General features: G+C 37.9%; 1 protein-coding gene across 1 annotated transcript in view; it reads left to right on the top strand.

Annotated features, from left to right (window-relative positions):
* OTOG (otogelin) overlaps positions 1 to 15,753 on the top strand; it is a 563,613-nt gene that overhangs the window by 417,412 nt on the left and 130,448 nt on the right. The window contains exons 34-41 of the mRNA XM_069768186.1: positions 3,852 to 4,072; positions 4,161 to 4,299; positions 4,490 to 4,684; positions 4,772 to 4,984; positions 5,116 to 5,220; positions 7,294 to 7,404; positions 7,484 to 7,585; positions 7,844 to 7,942. Of these exons, the coding sequence (XP_069624287.1) occupies positions 3,852 to 4,072; positions 4,161 to 4,299; positions 4,490 to 4,684; positions 4,772 to 4,984; positions 5,116 to 5,220; positions 7,294 to 7,404; positions 7,484 to 7,585; positions 7,844 to 7,942 (1,185 nt within the window). The remainder of the gene's footprint in view (positions 1 to 3,851; positions 4,073 to 4,160; positions 4,300 to 4,489; positions 4,685 to 4,771; positions 4,985 to 5,115; positions 5,221 to 7,293; positions 7,405 to 7,483; positions 7,586 to 7,843; positions 7,943 to 15,753) is intronic.

Below are 15,753 nucleotides of genomic sequence, written 5' to 3'. Positions count from 1 at the left end.
TTTTGCTGCGTTGTTTTTAGTAGTTTTTTGTTACACTGTTTTTTTCACTTTTTTTCACGTTTTTTTGTTAGTGTGACCCTTGGTCAATTTGTGTGTATGCTGTTGGGGTCTGGGCGTGGGTAGTTGGTAGGGCTCAGTAGGGCAAGAAGGGACAGTCGACGTGGAGCGGGGGCGCCATATCGAATTTTAGGGTGCCAACCTCCGCTGTTAGGTAGGTGAGAGCTACAGGGACTGTGTCAGGAATACATTTGTTACTATTTCCTGAACTTTTCCTACCCCACTCGGACCCAGGTGGTTGATGTTGGTAGTCATACATTTAAGTACATTTAATTGTCTATGAGATTTTTAAATATTATTAATAAAATATTTTTTTAGGATATTGTGGTTTTTTTTTTGGTTGTTCAATTAAGTATATCCTTATATTATCCTAGTTGGTTGTTTATGTCTTGCTGGATAATACTTCTCCTCCTCAGTCTCCGGTGTCTTGCTGGATAATACATCTCCTCAGTCTCCGGTGTCTTGCTGGATAATACATCTCTCCTCAGTCTCCGGTGTCTTGCTGGATAATACATCTCAGTCTCCAGCGTCTTGCTGGATAATACATCTCCTCCTCAGTCTCCGGTGTCTTGCTGGACAATACATCTCCTCCTCAGTCTCCGGTGTCTTGCTGGACAATACATCTCCTCCTCAGTCTCCGGTTTCTTGCTGGATAATACATCTCCTCATTCTCCGGTGTCTTGCTGGATAATACATCTCTCCTCAGTCTCCGGTGTCTTGCTGGATAATACACCTCCTCCTCGGTCTCGGTGTCTTACTGGATAATACATCTTCTTCTCAGTCTCCGGTGTCTTGCTGGATAATACACCTCCTCCTCTGTCTCCGGTGTCTTGCTGGATAATACATCTCCTCCTTGCTCTCCGGTGTCTTACTGGATAATACATCTCCTCCTCTGTCTCCGGTGTCTTACAGGATAATACATCTCCTCCTCAGTCTCCGGTGTCTTACTCGATAATACATCTCCTCCTTAGTCTCCGGTGTCTTACTGGATAATACATCTCCTCCTCAGTCTCCGGTGTCTTGCTGGACAATACATCTCTCCTCAGTCTTCGGTGTCTTGCTGGATAATACATCTCCTCAGTCTCCGGTGTCTTGCTGAACAATACATCTCCCCCTCAGTCTCCGGTGTCTTACTGGATAATACATCTCCTCCTCAGTCTCCGGTGTCTTGCTGGATAATACATCTCCTCAGTCTCCGGTGTCTTACTGGATAATACATCTCCTCCTTAGTCTCCGGTGTCTTGCTGGATAATACATCTCTTCTCAGTCTCCGGTGTCTTGCTGGATAATACATCTTCTCAGTCTCCGGTGTCTTGCTGGATAATACATCTCTCCTCAGTCTCCGGTGTCTTGCTGGATAATACACCTCCTCCTCGGTCTCGGTGTCTTGCTGGATAATACATCTCCTTCTCAGTCTCCGGTGTCTTGCTGGATAATACACCTCCTCCTCTGTCTCCGGTGTCTTGCTGGATAATACTTCTCCTCATCGGTCTCCGGTGTCTTACTGGATAATACATCTCCTCCTTAGTCTCTGGTGTCTTACTGGATAATACATCTCCTCCTCAGTCTCCGGTGTCTTGCTGGACAATACATCTCCTCCTTAGTCTCCGGTGTCTTACTGGATAATACATCTCCTCCTCAGTCTCCGGTGTCTTGCTGGAGAATACATCTCTCCTCAGTCTCCGGTGTCTTGCTGGATAATACATCTCCTCAGTCTCCGGTGTCTTGCTGGATAATACATCTCCTCCTCAGTCTCCGGTGTCTTGCTGGATAATACACCTCCTCCTCAGTCTCCGGTTTCTTGCTGGATAATACATCTCCCCTCAGTCTCCGGTGTCTGCTGGATAATACATCTCCTCATTCTCCGGTGTCTTGCTGGATAATACATCTCTCCTCAGTCTCCGGTGTCTTGCTGGATAATACACCTCCTCCTCGGTCTCGGTGTCTTACTGGATAATACATCTCCTTCTCAGTCTCCGGTGTCTTGCTGGATAATACACCTCCTCCTCTGTCTCCGGTGTCTTGCTGGATAATACATCTCCTCCTTGCTCTCCGGTGTCTTACTGGATAATACATCTCCTCCTCTGTCTCCGGTGTCTTACAGGATAATACATCTCCTCCTCAGTCTCCGGTGTCTTACTGGATAATACATCTCCTCCTTAGTCTCCGGTGTCTTACTGGATAATACATCTCCTCAGTCTCCGGTGTCTTGCTGGACAATACATCTCTCCTCAGTCTTCGGTGTCTTGCTGGATAATACATCTCCTCAGTCTCCGGTGTCTTGCTGAACAATACATCTCCTCCTCAGTCTCCGGTGTCTTGCTGGATAATACATCTCCTCCTCAGTCTCCGGTGTCTTGCTGGATAATACATCTCTCCTCAGTCTCCGGTGTCTGCTGGATAATACATCTCCTCAGTCTCCGGTGTCTTACTGGATAATACATCTCCTCATTCTCCGGTGTCTTGCTGGATAATACATCTCTCCTCAGTCTCCGGTGTCTGGCTGGATAATACACCTCCTCCTCGGTCTCGGTGTCTTACTGGATAATACATCTCCTTCTCAGTCTCCGGTGTCTTGCTGGATAATACACCTCCTCCTCTGTCTCCGGTGTCTTGCTGGATAATACATCTCCTCCTTGCTCTCCGGTGTCTTACTGGATAATACATCTCCTCCTCTGTCTCCGGTGTCTTACAGGATAATACATGTCCTCCTCAGTCTCCGGTGTCTTACTGGATAATACATCTCCTCCTTAGTCTCCGGTGTCTTACTGGATAATACATCTCCTCCTCAGTCTCCGATGTCTTGCTGGACAATACATCTCTCCTCAGTCTCCGGTGTCTTACTGGATAATACATCTCCTCCTTAGTCTCCGGTGTCTTACTGGATAATACATCTCCTCCTCAGTCTCCGGTGTCTTGCTGGACAATACATCTCTCCTCAGTCTTCGGTGTCTTGCTGGATAATACATCTCCTCAGTCTCCGGTGTCTTGCTGAACAATACATCTCCTCCTCAGTCTCCGGTGTCTTGCTGGATAATACATCTCCTCCTCAGTCTCCGGTGTCTTGCTGGATAATACATCTCCTCAGTCTCCGGTGTCTTACTGGATAATACATCTCCTCCTAAGTCTCCGGTGTCTTGCTGGATAATACATCTCTTCTCAGTCTCCGGTGTCTTGCTGGATAATACATCTCCTCCTTAGTCTCCGGTGTCTTACTGGATAATACATCTCCTCCTCAGTCTCCGGTGTCTTACTGGATAATACATCTCCTCCTCAGTCTCCGGTGTCTTGCTGGATAATACATCTCCTTCTCAGTCTCCGGTGTCTTGCTGGATAATACATCTTTTCCTCAGTCTCCGGTGTCTTGCTGGATAATACATCTCCTCCTCAGTCTCCGGTGTCTTACTGGATAATACATCTCCTCCTTAGTCTCCGGTGTCTTACTGGATAATACATCTCCTCCTTAGTCTCCGGTGTCTTACTGGATAATACATCTCCTCCTCGGTCTCCGGTGTCTTGCTGGACAATGCATCCCCTCCATCCCGAGTTTCTTGCATTATAATAAGTTTCCTATCTGCCATGTTTGCAAAAACATTGCATGTTTAGTTTATCATTAGCATTGACTTTGGTACCAGCACCTCGGCTGAAGGTCTAAGTTGTTGCGAGTCTTCATTCTTACCCATAGGTTCCTCTTTAATGCTGTTGGAGCAGGCGGGTTTCTCCAGCCCCATTCTACCCTATTTTATGTCCAGTATTAACAAGTATCAATTCTTGTTCTGTTTTCTGTATTTCAGGATTATGCGATGGAAATGCAACAAATGACTTCATTTTGCCCAATGGCCGATTCTTATTCATGGACGATGATCCCGAGGAGTTTCTGGACAGCTGGCAAGTCCCCTATACATTAAAATATGTTGGAAAAGAGAGACACAGGGATGTGAATTGTACCATTGTGGACTGCTCCGAGTGCATGTGGATGATCTTAAACCAGACGTTCAGCAGCTGCCATCCATATGTAAGTACTACTCGTGTAGAGCGCTGTGCTGCGGCCCTTGAATGTGTCTGAAGGAGTCACGTTTATTACGGCCCATTACATCCTGCAGGTGTCACCGGAGGCATTCTGCGAACTGTGGGTGCAGGATGCAGAATATATCGGGGATCCATGTAAAGCTTTGACCGCCTATTCCGCAATGTGCCACAAATTTAACATCTGTATTGACTGGAGGAGACCTGATTTCTGCCGTAAGTGGCGCTGATTCCACCTAATATTTCGTCTGAGAGTGACTAGTGAGATCTGAAATAGGAGACATGGACCAAGATCTGATGAGGGTGATTGTACCGCAGAGGACTAGAGTGTTAGCTCTTGTGGAATAAAATGTCGTGTCTCATCACATCATCTGGCTTTCCATTCAGCTTCTCTGTTTCTCTGCAGCGTTTCTCTGTCCACCATCATTAATCTACCGGGCGTGTCTGCCGATCTGTGACATCCCTCTGACATGTCAGAACCATGAGATTGAGCTGTACGGCCGTCAGACGTGTGCTGCGCTGACAGAGGGCTGCGTCTGTGCGGAGGGAGAGGTCTTACACCGGCCGTACTCTACCATGTGCATTTCAGGACGTAAATGTGGTAATAACCCATCCTTATGGTGCATGCAGCCCTCTTTCTGCCATTACTCCATCACTGCTCAGAGCTGTGGTCCTCTCTAAATTGCAGCTTGTACAGATGCCCTCGGGACCCCACGTGAGATAGGAGAGGTCTGGCGGACATTGGAGACGGGATGCTGCGCCTATCGATGTGTGGAGAACGATACAATAATGCCCGTTCAGTACAACTGTTCCAAGATGGATGAGCTGCAATGCCGGCGGCATGGACAGGTGCTGGTGACCGTCACCCATGAGCAGACATGCTGTCCTCAGAAGCTCTGTGGTAAGTGCCAGTGTCCATATATCTGTGCCATGCATGGCAGCATCAGTGTATGACTGCACAATGTTTGTCTGCGCTTTGCTGGCTCTTCTTCCATCATCCATATGTCGAACACTGAATGGTTGTGTCTTTAGTGTGTAATGAAACACTGTGTGACGGCCTGATCCCGACATGCCTCAGCCACGAGAAGGTGACCGCCTATTACCAGGATGACTCCTGCTGCCCCCGATACATGTGTGGTAAGATCCAGCGCTGCTTTATCGGTGGGTTGTGGACAGTATCGGACTCCAGGGTCCACTTTTCAGCTACATGTAAATGCGACATTATCCTCATTCACATTTACAGTGGGGCAAAAAAGTATTTAGTCAGTCAGCAATAGTGCAAGTTCCACCACTTAAAAAGATGAGAGGCGTCTGTAATTTACATCATAGGTAGACCTCAACTATGGGAGACAAACTGAGGAAAAAAAATCCAGAAAATCACATTGTCTGTTTTTTTAATAATTTTTTTGCATATTATGGTGGAAAATAAGTATTTGGTCAGAAACAAACAATCAAGATTTCTGTCTCTCACAGACCTGTAACTTCTTCTTTAAGAGTCTCCTCTTTCCTCCACTCATTACCTGTAGTAATGGCACCTGTTTAAACTTGTTATCAGTATAAAAAGACACCTGTGCACACCCTCAAACAGTCTGACTCCAAACTCCACTATGGTGAAGACCAAAGAGCTGTCAAAGGACACCAGAAACAAAATTGTAGCCCTGCACCAGGCTGGGAAGACTGAATCTTCAATAGCCAACCAGCTTGGAGTGAAGAAATCAACAGTGGGAGCAATAATTAGAAAATGGAAGACATACAAGACCACTGATAATCTCCCTCGATATGGGGCTCCATGCAAAATCCCACCCCGTGGGTTCAGAATGATCACAAGAACGGTGAGCAAAAATCCAGAACCACGCGGGGGGACCTAGTGAATGAACTGCAGAGAGCTGGGACCAATGTAACAAGGCCTACCATAAGTAACACACTACGCCACCATGGACTCAGATCCTGCAGTGCCAGACGTGTCCCACTGCTTAAGCCAGTACATGTCCGGGCCCATCTGAAGTTTGCTAGAGAGCATTTGGATGATCCAGAGGAGTTTTGGGAGAATGTCCTATGGTCTGATGAAACCAAACTGGAACTGTTTGGTAGAAACACAACTTGTCGTGTTTGGAGGAAAAAGAATACTGAGTTGCATCCATCAAACACCATACCTACTGTAAAGCATGGTGGTGGAAACATCATGCTTTGGGGCTGTTTCTCTGCAAAGGGGCCAGGACGACTGATCCGGGTACATGAAAGAATGAATGGGGCCATGTATCGTGAGATTTTGAGTGCAAACCTCCTTCCATCAGCAAGGGCATTGAAGATGAAACGTGGCTGGGTCTTTCAACATGACAATGATCCAAAGCACACCGCCAGGGCAACGAAGGAGTGGCTTCGTAAGAAGCATTTCAAGGTCCTGGAGTGGCCTAGCCAGTCTCCAGATCTCAACCCTATAGAAAACCTTTGGAGGGAGTTGAAAGTCCGTGTTGCCAAGCGAAAAGCCAAAAACATCACTGCTCTAGAGGAGATCTGCATGGAGGAATGGGCCAACATACCAACAACAGTGTGTGGCAACCTTGTGAAGACTTACAGAAAACGTTTGACCTCTGTCATTGCCAACAAAGGATATATTACAAAGTATTGAGATGAAATTTTGTTTCTGACCAAATACTTATTTTCCACCATAATATGCAAATAAATTGTTAAAAAAACAGACAATGTGATTTTCTGGATTTTTTTTTCTCAGTTTGTCTCCCATAGTTAAGGTCTACCTATGATGTAAATTACAGACGCCTCTCATCTTTTTAAGTGGTAGAACTTGCACTATTGCTGACTGACTAAATACTTTTTTGCCCCACTGTATATAACAATGAACTGGGTGGATTGTTAAATGAAGGAGATGACCCCTTTGTCTGTACACAAAGATTCAAGTGAATAGAGCCAAGTACTTCTCATATAAGAGGGTCGTGGCCGCTCCTACACCGGGCCCACTGGACGATTCTCCTGTTGGCTAGTCCAAGTTTGGTTGTGGAGCCCACCTGCTTTTCCATTATGTGGCTGTCAGATTGTCCTCAGGTCTCGTGTATTGTGGTGAATCCTGATCTGATGTGAGGAGGATGGGGGTTACACCAAAGCAGTGGGCTCAGGCAGATCCGTACCCTGGGGGGCTTCACCACAGCAGTAGGAGAATACAACATTGCTGTTATTCACTGTGATCTCTTGTAGAGTGTGACTCTGAGAAGTGCGACCAGGCGAGTGGACCACCTCTATGTCACCAGGATCAGACTCTGTTCGCTGCTCACAACAGTGAGTCATGCTGTGTGCGATACTTCTGTGGTAGGTGTAGATCAGACCGGTGGGGGACAGATCCTGTGTGGTGGTACCTGCGGCTCAGCTATGTCCTCTCTATGTGCAGGGTGTAACGTCTGCCCCGATCCCGCACCCACCTGTCAGGAGGGAGAATTCCTCACTGTCATCAGCAACACAACAGGGAGATGCTGCCCCCGCTACCAATGTGGTACGTTCTCCGAGGGGTCCGAGATCGTGTCCTGGGCCTGAACTGCAGGGATTTTTACAGGTCTGGTGAAATCCATGTGTGAACTACAAAGGTCAGGATGGTGAGGGTCATCACAACCTAAACAAGATATTTTAGAGCCTCGAATAATGACCCAGAGACTTTCACCATCTTGTGACTTCTGCCACATCTGAGGACACTCTCGCCGTATTCTGTCTCTGCTCTCTGATTCACAAGTTCTTATTTTCATCTCCCTCATAGTGTGCGATCCTTCTCAATGTCCTGACATCACATGTGACCTGGGAATGTCAGCAGTTGAGATGTGGACCCCAGACAGCTGCTGCCCCTACAAAACATGCGGTAAAAATACAAATGAGTGTAGACCATTGTATAAATGCAACAATGCCATTGTATAAACCTAATATATGCTATCTGCAAGAATGTAACTACTATAGTACTGCCACTATGTACAATAATATAACTACTATAATACTGCTCATGTGTACAAGAATATAACTACTATAATACTGCTCCCATGTACAAGAATATAACTACTATAATACTGCTCCTATGTACAAGAATATAACTACTATAATACTGTTCCTATGTACAAGAATATAACTACTATAATACTGCCCCTATGTACAAGAATATAACTACTATAATACTGCTCCTATGTACAAGAATATAACTACTATAATACTGCCCCTATGTACAAGAATATAACTACTATAATACTGCCTCCTATATGCAACAATATAACTACTATAATACTGCTCCTATGTACAAGAAAATAACTACTATAATACTGTTCCCTATGTACAAGAATATAACTACTATAATACTGCTCCTATGTACAAGAATATAACTACTATAATACTGTTCCCTATGTAAAAGAATATAACTACTATAATACTGTTCCCTATGTACAAGAATATAACTACTATAATACTGCTCCTATGTAAAAGAATATAACTACTATAATACTGCCTATATGTACAAGAATATAACTACTATAATACTGTTCCCTATGTACAAGAATATAACTACTATAATACTGCCCCCTATATACAAGAATATAACTACTATAATACTGCCCCTATGTATACAAGAATATAACTACTATAATACTGCTCCTATGTACAAGAATATAACTACTAGAATACTGCTCCTATGTACAAGAATATAAATACTATAATACTGCCCCTATGTACAAGAATATAACTACTATAATACTGCCTCCTATATGCAACAATATAACTACTATAATACTGCTCCTATGTACAAGAAAATAACTACTATAATACTGTTCCCTATGTACAAGAATATAACTACTATAATACTGCTCCTATGTACAAGAATATAACTACTATAATACTGTTCCCTATGTAAAAGAATATAACTACTATAATACTGTTCCCTATGTACAAGAATATAACTACTATAATACTGCTCCTATGTAAAAGAATATAACTACTATAATACTGCCTATATGTACAAGAATATAACTACTATAATACTGTTCCCTATGTACAAGAATATAACTACTATAATACTGCTACTATGTACAGGAATATAACTACTATAATACTACTCCTATGTACAAGAATATAACTTCTATAATACTGTTCCCTATGTAGAAGAATATAACTACTATAATACTGCTCCTATGTACAAGAATATAACTACTATAATACTGCCCCCTATATACAAGAATATAACTACTATAATACTGCCCCTATGTACAAGAATATAACTAATATAATACTGCTCCTATGTACAAGAATATAACTACTATAATACTGCCTCCTATATGCAACAATATAACTACTATAATACTGCTCCTATGTACAAGAAAATAACTACTATAATACTGTTCCCTATGTACAAGAATATAACTACTATAATACTGCTCCTATGTACAAGAATATAACTACTATAATACTGTTCCCTATGTAAAAGAATATAACTACTATAATACTGTTCCCTATGTACAAGAATATAACTACTATAATACTGCTCCTATGTAAAAGAATATAACTACTATAATACTGCCTATATGTACAAGAATATAACTACTATAATACTGTTCCCTATGTACAAGAATATAACTACTATAATACTGCTCCTATGTACAGGAATATAACTACTATAATACTACTACTATGTACAAGAATATAACTTCTATAATACTGTTCCCTATGTACAAGAATATAACTACTATAATACTGTTCCCTATGTAGAAGAATATAACTACTATAATACTGCTCCTATGTACAAGAATATAACTACTATAATACTGTTCCCTATGTACAAGAATATAACTACTATAATACTGCCCCCTATATACAAGAATATAACTACTATAATACTGCCCCTATGTATACAAGAATATAACTACTATAATACTGCTCCTATGTACAAGAATATAACTACTAGAATACTGCTCCTATGTACAAGAATATAACTACTATAATACTGCCCCTATGTACAAGAATATAACTACTATAATACTGCCTCCTATATGCAACAATATAACTACTATAATACTGCTCCTATGTACAAGAAAATAACTACTATAATACTGTTCCCTATGTACAAGAATATAACTACTATAATACTGCTCCTATGTACAAGAATATAACTACTATAATACTGTTCCCTATGTAAAAGAATATAACTACTATAATACTGTTCCCTATGTACAAGAATATAACTACTATAATACTGCTCCTATGTTAAAGAATATAACTACTATAATACTGCCTATATGTACAAGAATATAACTACTATAATACTGTTCCCTATGTACAAGAATATAACTACTATAATACTGCCCCCTATATACAAGAATATAACTACTATAATACTGCCCCTATGTATACAAGAATATAACTACTATAATACTGCTCCTATGTACAAGAATATAACTACTAGAATACTGCTCCTATGTACAAGAATATAAATACTATAATACTGCCCCTATGTACAAGAATATAACTACTATAATACTGCCTCCTATATGCAACAATATAACTACTATAATACTGCTCCTATGTACAAGAAAATAACTACTATAATACTGTTCCCTATGTACAAGAATATAACTACTATAATACTGCTCCTATGTACAAGAATATAACTACTATAATACTGTTCCCTATGTAAAAGAATATAACTACTATAATACTGTTCCCTATGTACAAGAATATAACTACTATAATACTGCTCCTATGTAAAAGAATATAACTACTATAATACTGCCTATATGTACAAGAATATAACTACTATAATACTGTTCCCTACGTACAAGAATATAACTACTATAATACTGCTACTATGTACAGGAATATAACTACTATAATACTACTCCTATGTACAAGAATATAACTTCTATAATACTGTTCCCTATGTAGAAGAATATAACTACTATAATACTGCTCCTATGTACAAGAATATAACTACTATAATACTGCCCCCTATATACAAGAATATAACTACTATAATACTGCTCCTATGTACAAGAATATAACTACTATAATACTGCCCCTATGTACAAGAATATAACTACTATAATACTGCCCCTATGTACAAGAATATAACTACTATAATACTGCTCCTATGTACAAGAATATAACTAATATAATACTGCTCCCTATATACAAGAATATAACTACTATAATACTGCTCCTATGTACAAGAATATAACTACTATAATACTGCTCCTATGTACAAGAATATAACTACTATAATACTGCCCCTATGTACAAGAATATAACTACTATAATACTGCCCCCTATGTACAAGAATATAACTACTATAATACTGCTCCTATGTACAAGAATATAACTACCATAATACTGCTCCTATGTATAAGAATATAATTACTATAATACTGCTCCTATGTACAAGAATATAACTACTATAATACTGCCCGTATGTACAAGAATATAACTACTATAATACTGCTCTTATGTACAAGAATATAACTACTATAATACTGCCCCTATGTACAAGAATATAACTACTATAATACTGCTCCTACATACAAGAATATAACTACTCTAATACTGCCCCTATGTACAAGAATATAACTACTATAATACTGCTCCTAAAAACAAGAATATAACTACTATAATACTGCTCCTATGTACAAGAATATAACCACTATAATACTGCCCCTATGTACAAGAATATAACTACTATAATACTGCTCCTATGTACAAGAAAATAACTACTATAATACTGTTCCCTATGTACAAGAATATTACTATTATAATACTGCTCCTATGTACACGAATATAACTACTATAATACTGCTCGTATGTACAAGAATATAACTACTATAATACTGCCCCTATGTACAGTAATATAACTACTATAATACTGCCCCTATGTACAAGAATATAACTACTATAATACTGCTCCTATGTACAAGAATATAACTACTATAATACTGCTCCTATGTACAAGAATATAACTACTATAATACTGCCCCTATGTACAGGAATATAACTACTATAATGCTGCTCCTATGTACAAGAATATAACTACTATAATACTGCCCCTATGTACAATAATATAACTACTATAATACTGCCCCTATGTACAAGAATATAACTACTATAATACTGTTCCCTATGTACAAGAATATAACTACTATAATACTGCTCCTATGTACAAGAATATAACTACTATAATACTGCTCCCTATGTACAAGAATATAACTACTATAATACTGCCCGTATGTACAATAATATAACTACTATAATACTGCCCGTATGTACAAGAAAATAACTACTATAATACTGTTCCCTATGTACAAGAATATAACTACTATAATACTGCTCCTATGTACAAGAATATAACTACTATAATACTGTTCCCTATGTACAAGAATATAACTACTATAATACTGCTCCTATGTACAAGAATATAACTACTATAATACTGCCCCTATGTACAAGAATATAACTACTATAATACTGCTCCTATGTACAAGAATATAACTACTATAATACTGCCTCCTATATGCAACAATATAACTACTATAATACTGCTCCTATGTACAAGAAAATAACTACTATAATACTGTTCCCTATGTACAAGAATATAACTACTATAATACTGCTCCTATGTACAAGAATATAACTACTATAATACTGTTCCCTATGTAAAAGAATATAACTACTATAATTCTGTTCCCTATGTACAAGAATATAACTACTATAATACTGCTCCTATGTAAAAGAATATAACTACTATAATACTGCCTATATGTACAAGAATATAACTACTATAATACTGTTCCCTATGTACAAGAATATAACTACTATAATACTGCTCCTATGTACAGGAATATAACTACTATAATACTACTCCTATGTACAAGAATATAACTTCTATAATACTGTTCCCTATGTACAAGAATATAACTACTATAATACTGTTCCCTATGTAGAAGAATATAACTACTGTAATACTGCTCCTATGTACAAGAATATAACTACTATAATACTGCCCCTATGTACAAGAAAATAACTACTATAATACTGTTCCCTATGTACAAGAATATAACTACTATAATACTGCCCCCTATATACAAGAATATAACTACTATAATACTGCCCCTATGTATACAAGAATATAACTACTATAATACTGCTCCTATGTACAAGAATATAACTACTAGAATACTGCTCCTATGTACAAGAATATAACTACTATAATACTGCCCCTATGTACAAGAATATAACTACTATAATACTGCCTCCTATATGCAACAATATAACTACTATAATACTGCTCCTATGTACAAGAAAATAACTACTATAATACTGTTCCCTATGTACAAGAATATAACTACTATAATACTGCTCCTATGTACAAGAATATAACTACTATAATACTGTTCCCTATGTAAAAGAATATAACTACTATAATACTGTTCCCTATGTACAAGAATATAACTACTATAATACTGCTCCTATGTAAAAGAATATAACTACTATAATACTGCCTATATGTACAAGAATATAACTACTATAATACTGTTCCCTATGTACAAGAATATAACTACTATAATACTGCCCCCTATATACAAGAATATAACTACTATAATACTGCCCCTATGTATACAAGAATATAACTACTATAATACTGCTCCTATGTACAAGAATATAACTACTATAATACTGTTCCCTATGTACAAGAATATAACTACTATAATACTGCCCCCTATATACAAGAATATAACTACTATAATACTGCCCCTATGTATACAAGAATATAACTACTATAATACTGCTCCTATGTACAAGAATATAACTACTAGAATACTGCTCCTATGTACAAGAATATAAATACTATAATACTGCCCCTATGTACAAGAATATAACTACTATAATACTGCCTCCTATATGCAACAATATAACTACTATAATACTGCTCCTATGTACAAGAAAATAACTACTATAATACTGTTCCCTATGTACAAGAATATAACTACTATAATACTGCCCCTATGTACAAGAATATAACTACTATAATACTGCTCCTATGTACAAGAATATAACTACTATAATACTGTTCCCTATGTAAAAGAATATAACTACTATAATACTGTTCCCTATGTACAAGAATATAACTACTATAATACTGCTCCTATGTAAAAGAATATAACTACTATAATACTGCCTATATGTACAAGAATATAACTACTATAATACTGTTCCCTATGTACAAGAATATAACTACTATAATACTGCCCCCTATATACAAGAATATAACTACTATAATACTGCCCCTATGTATACAAGAATATAACTACTATAATACTGCTCCTATGTACAAGAATATAACTACTAGAATACTGCTCCTATGTACAAGAATATAAATACTATAATACTGCCCCTATGTACAAGAATATAACTACTATAATACTGCCTCCTATATGCAACAATATAACTACTATAATACTGCTCCTATGTACAAGAAAATAACTACTATAATACTGTTCCCTATGTACAAGAATATAACTACTATAATACTGCTCCTATGTACAAGAATATAACTACTATAATACTGTTCCCTATGTAAAAGAATATAACTACTATAATACTGTTCCCTATGTACAAGAATATAACTACTATAATACTGCTCCTATGTAAAAGAATATAACTACTATAATACTGCCTATATGTACAAGAATATAACTACTATAATACTGTTCCCTATGTACAAGAATATAACTACTATAATACTGCTCCTATGTACAGGAATATAACTACTATAATACTACTCCTATGTACAAGAATATAACTTCTATAATACTGTTCCCTATGTAGAAGAATATAACTACTATAATACTGCTCCTATGTACAAGAATATAACTACTATAATACTGCCCCCTATATACAAGAATATAACTACTATAATACTGCTCCTATGTACAAGAATATAACTACTATAATACTGCCCCTATGTACAAGAATATAACTACTATAATACTGCCCCTATGTACAAGAATATAACTACTATAATACTGCTCCTATGTACAAGAATATAACTACTATAATACTGCCCCTATGTACAAGAATATAACTACTATAATACTGCTCCTATGTACAAGAATATAACTACTATAATACTGCCCCTATGTACAAGAATATAACTACTATAATACTGCTCCTATATACAAGAATATAATTACTATAATACTGCCCCTATGTACAAGAATATAACTACTATAATATTGCTCCTATATACAAGAATATAACTACTATAATACTGCTCCTATGTACAAGAATATAACTACTATAATACTGCTCCTATGTACAAGAATATAACTAATATAATACTGCTCCCTATATACAAGAATATAACTACTATAATACTGCTCCTATGTACAAGAATATAACTACTATAATACTGCTCCTATGTACAAGAATATAACTACTATAATACTGCCCCTATGTACAAGAATATAACTACTATAATACTGCCCCCTATGTACAAGAATATAACTACTATAATACTGCTCCTATGTACAAGAATATAACTACCATAATACTGCTCCTATGTATAAGAATATAATTACTATAATACTGCTCCTATGTACAAGAATATAACTACTATAATACTGCCCCTATGTACAAGAATATAACTACTAT

This window comes from Ranitomeya imitator, chromosome 5 (genome assembly GCF_032444005.1).
Source record: "Ranitomeya imitator isolate aRanImi1 chromosome 5, aRanImi1.pri, whole genome shotgun sequence".
NCBI lineage: Eukaryota > Metazoa > Chordata > Amphibia > Anura > Dendrobatidae > Ranitomeya > Ranitomeya imitator.
This window is presented reverse-complemented; position numbering and strand designations above follow the sequence as displayed.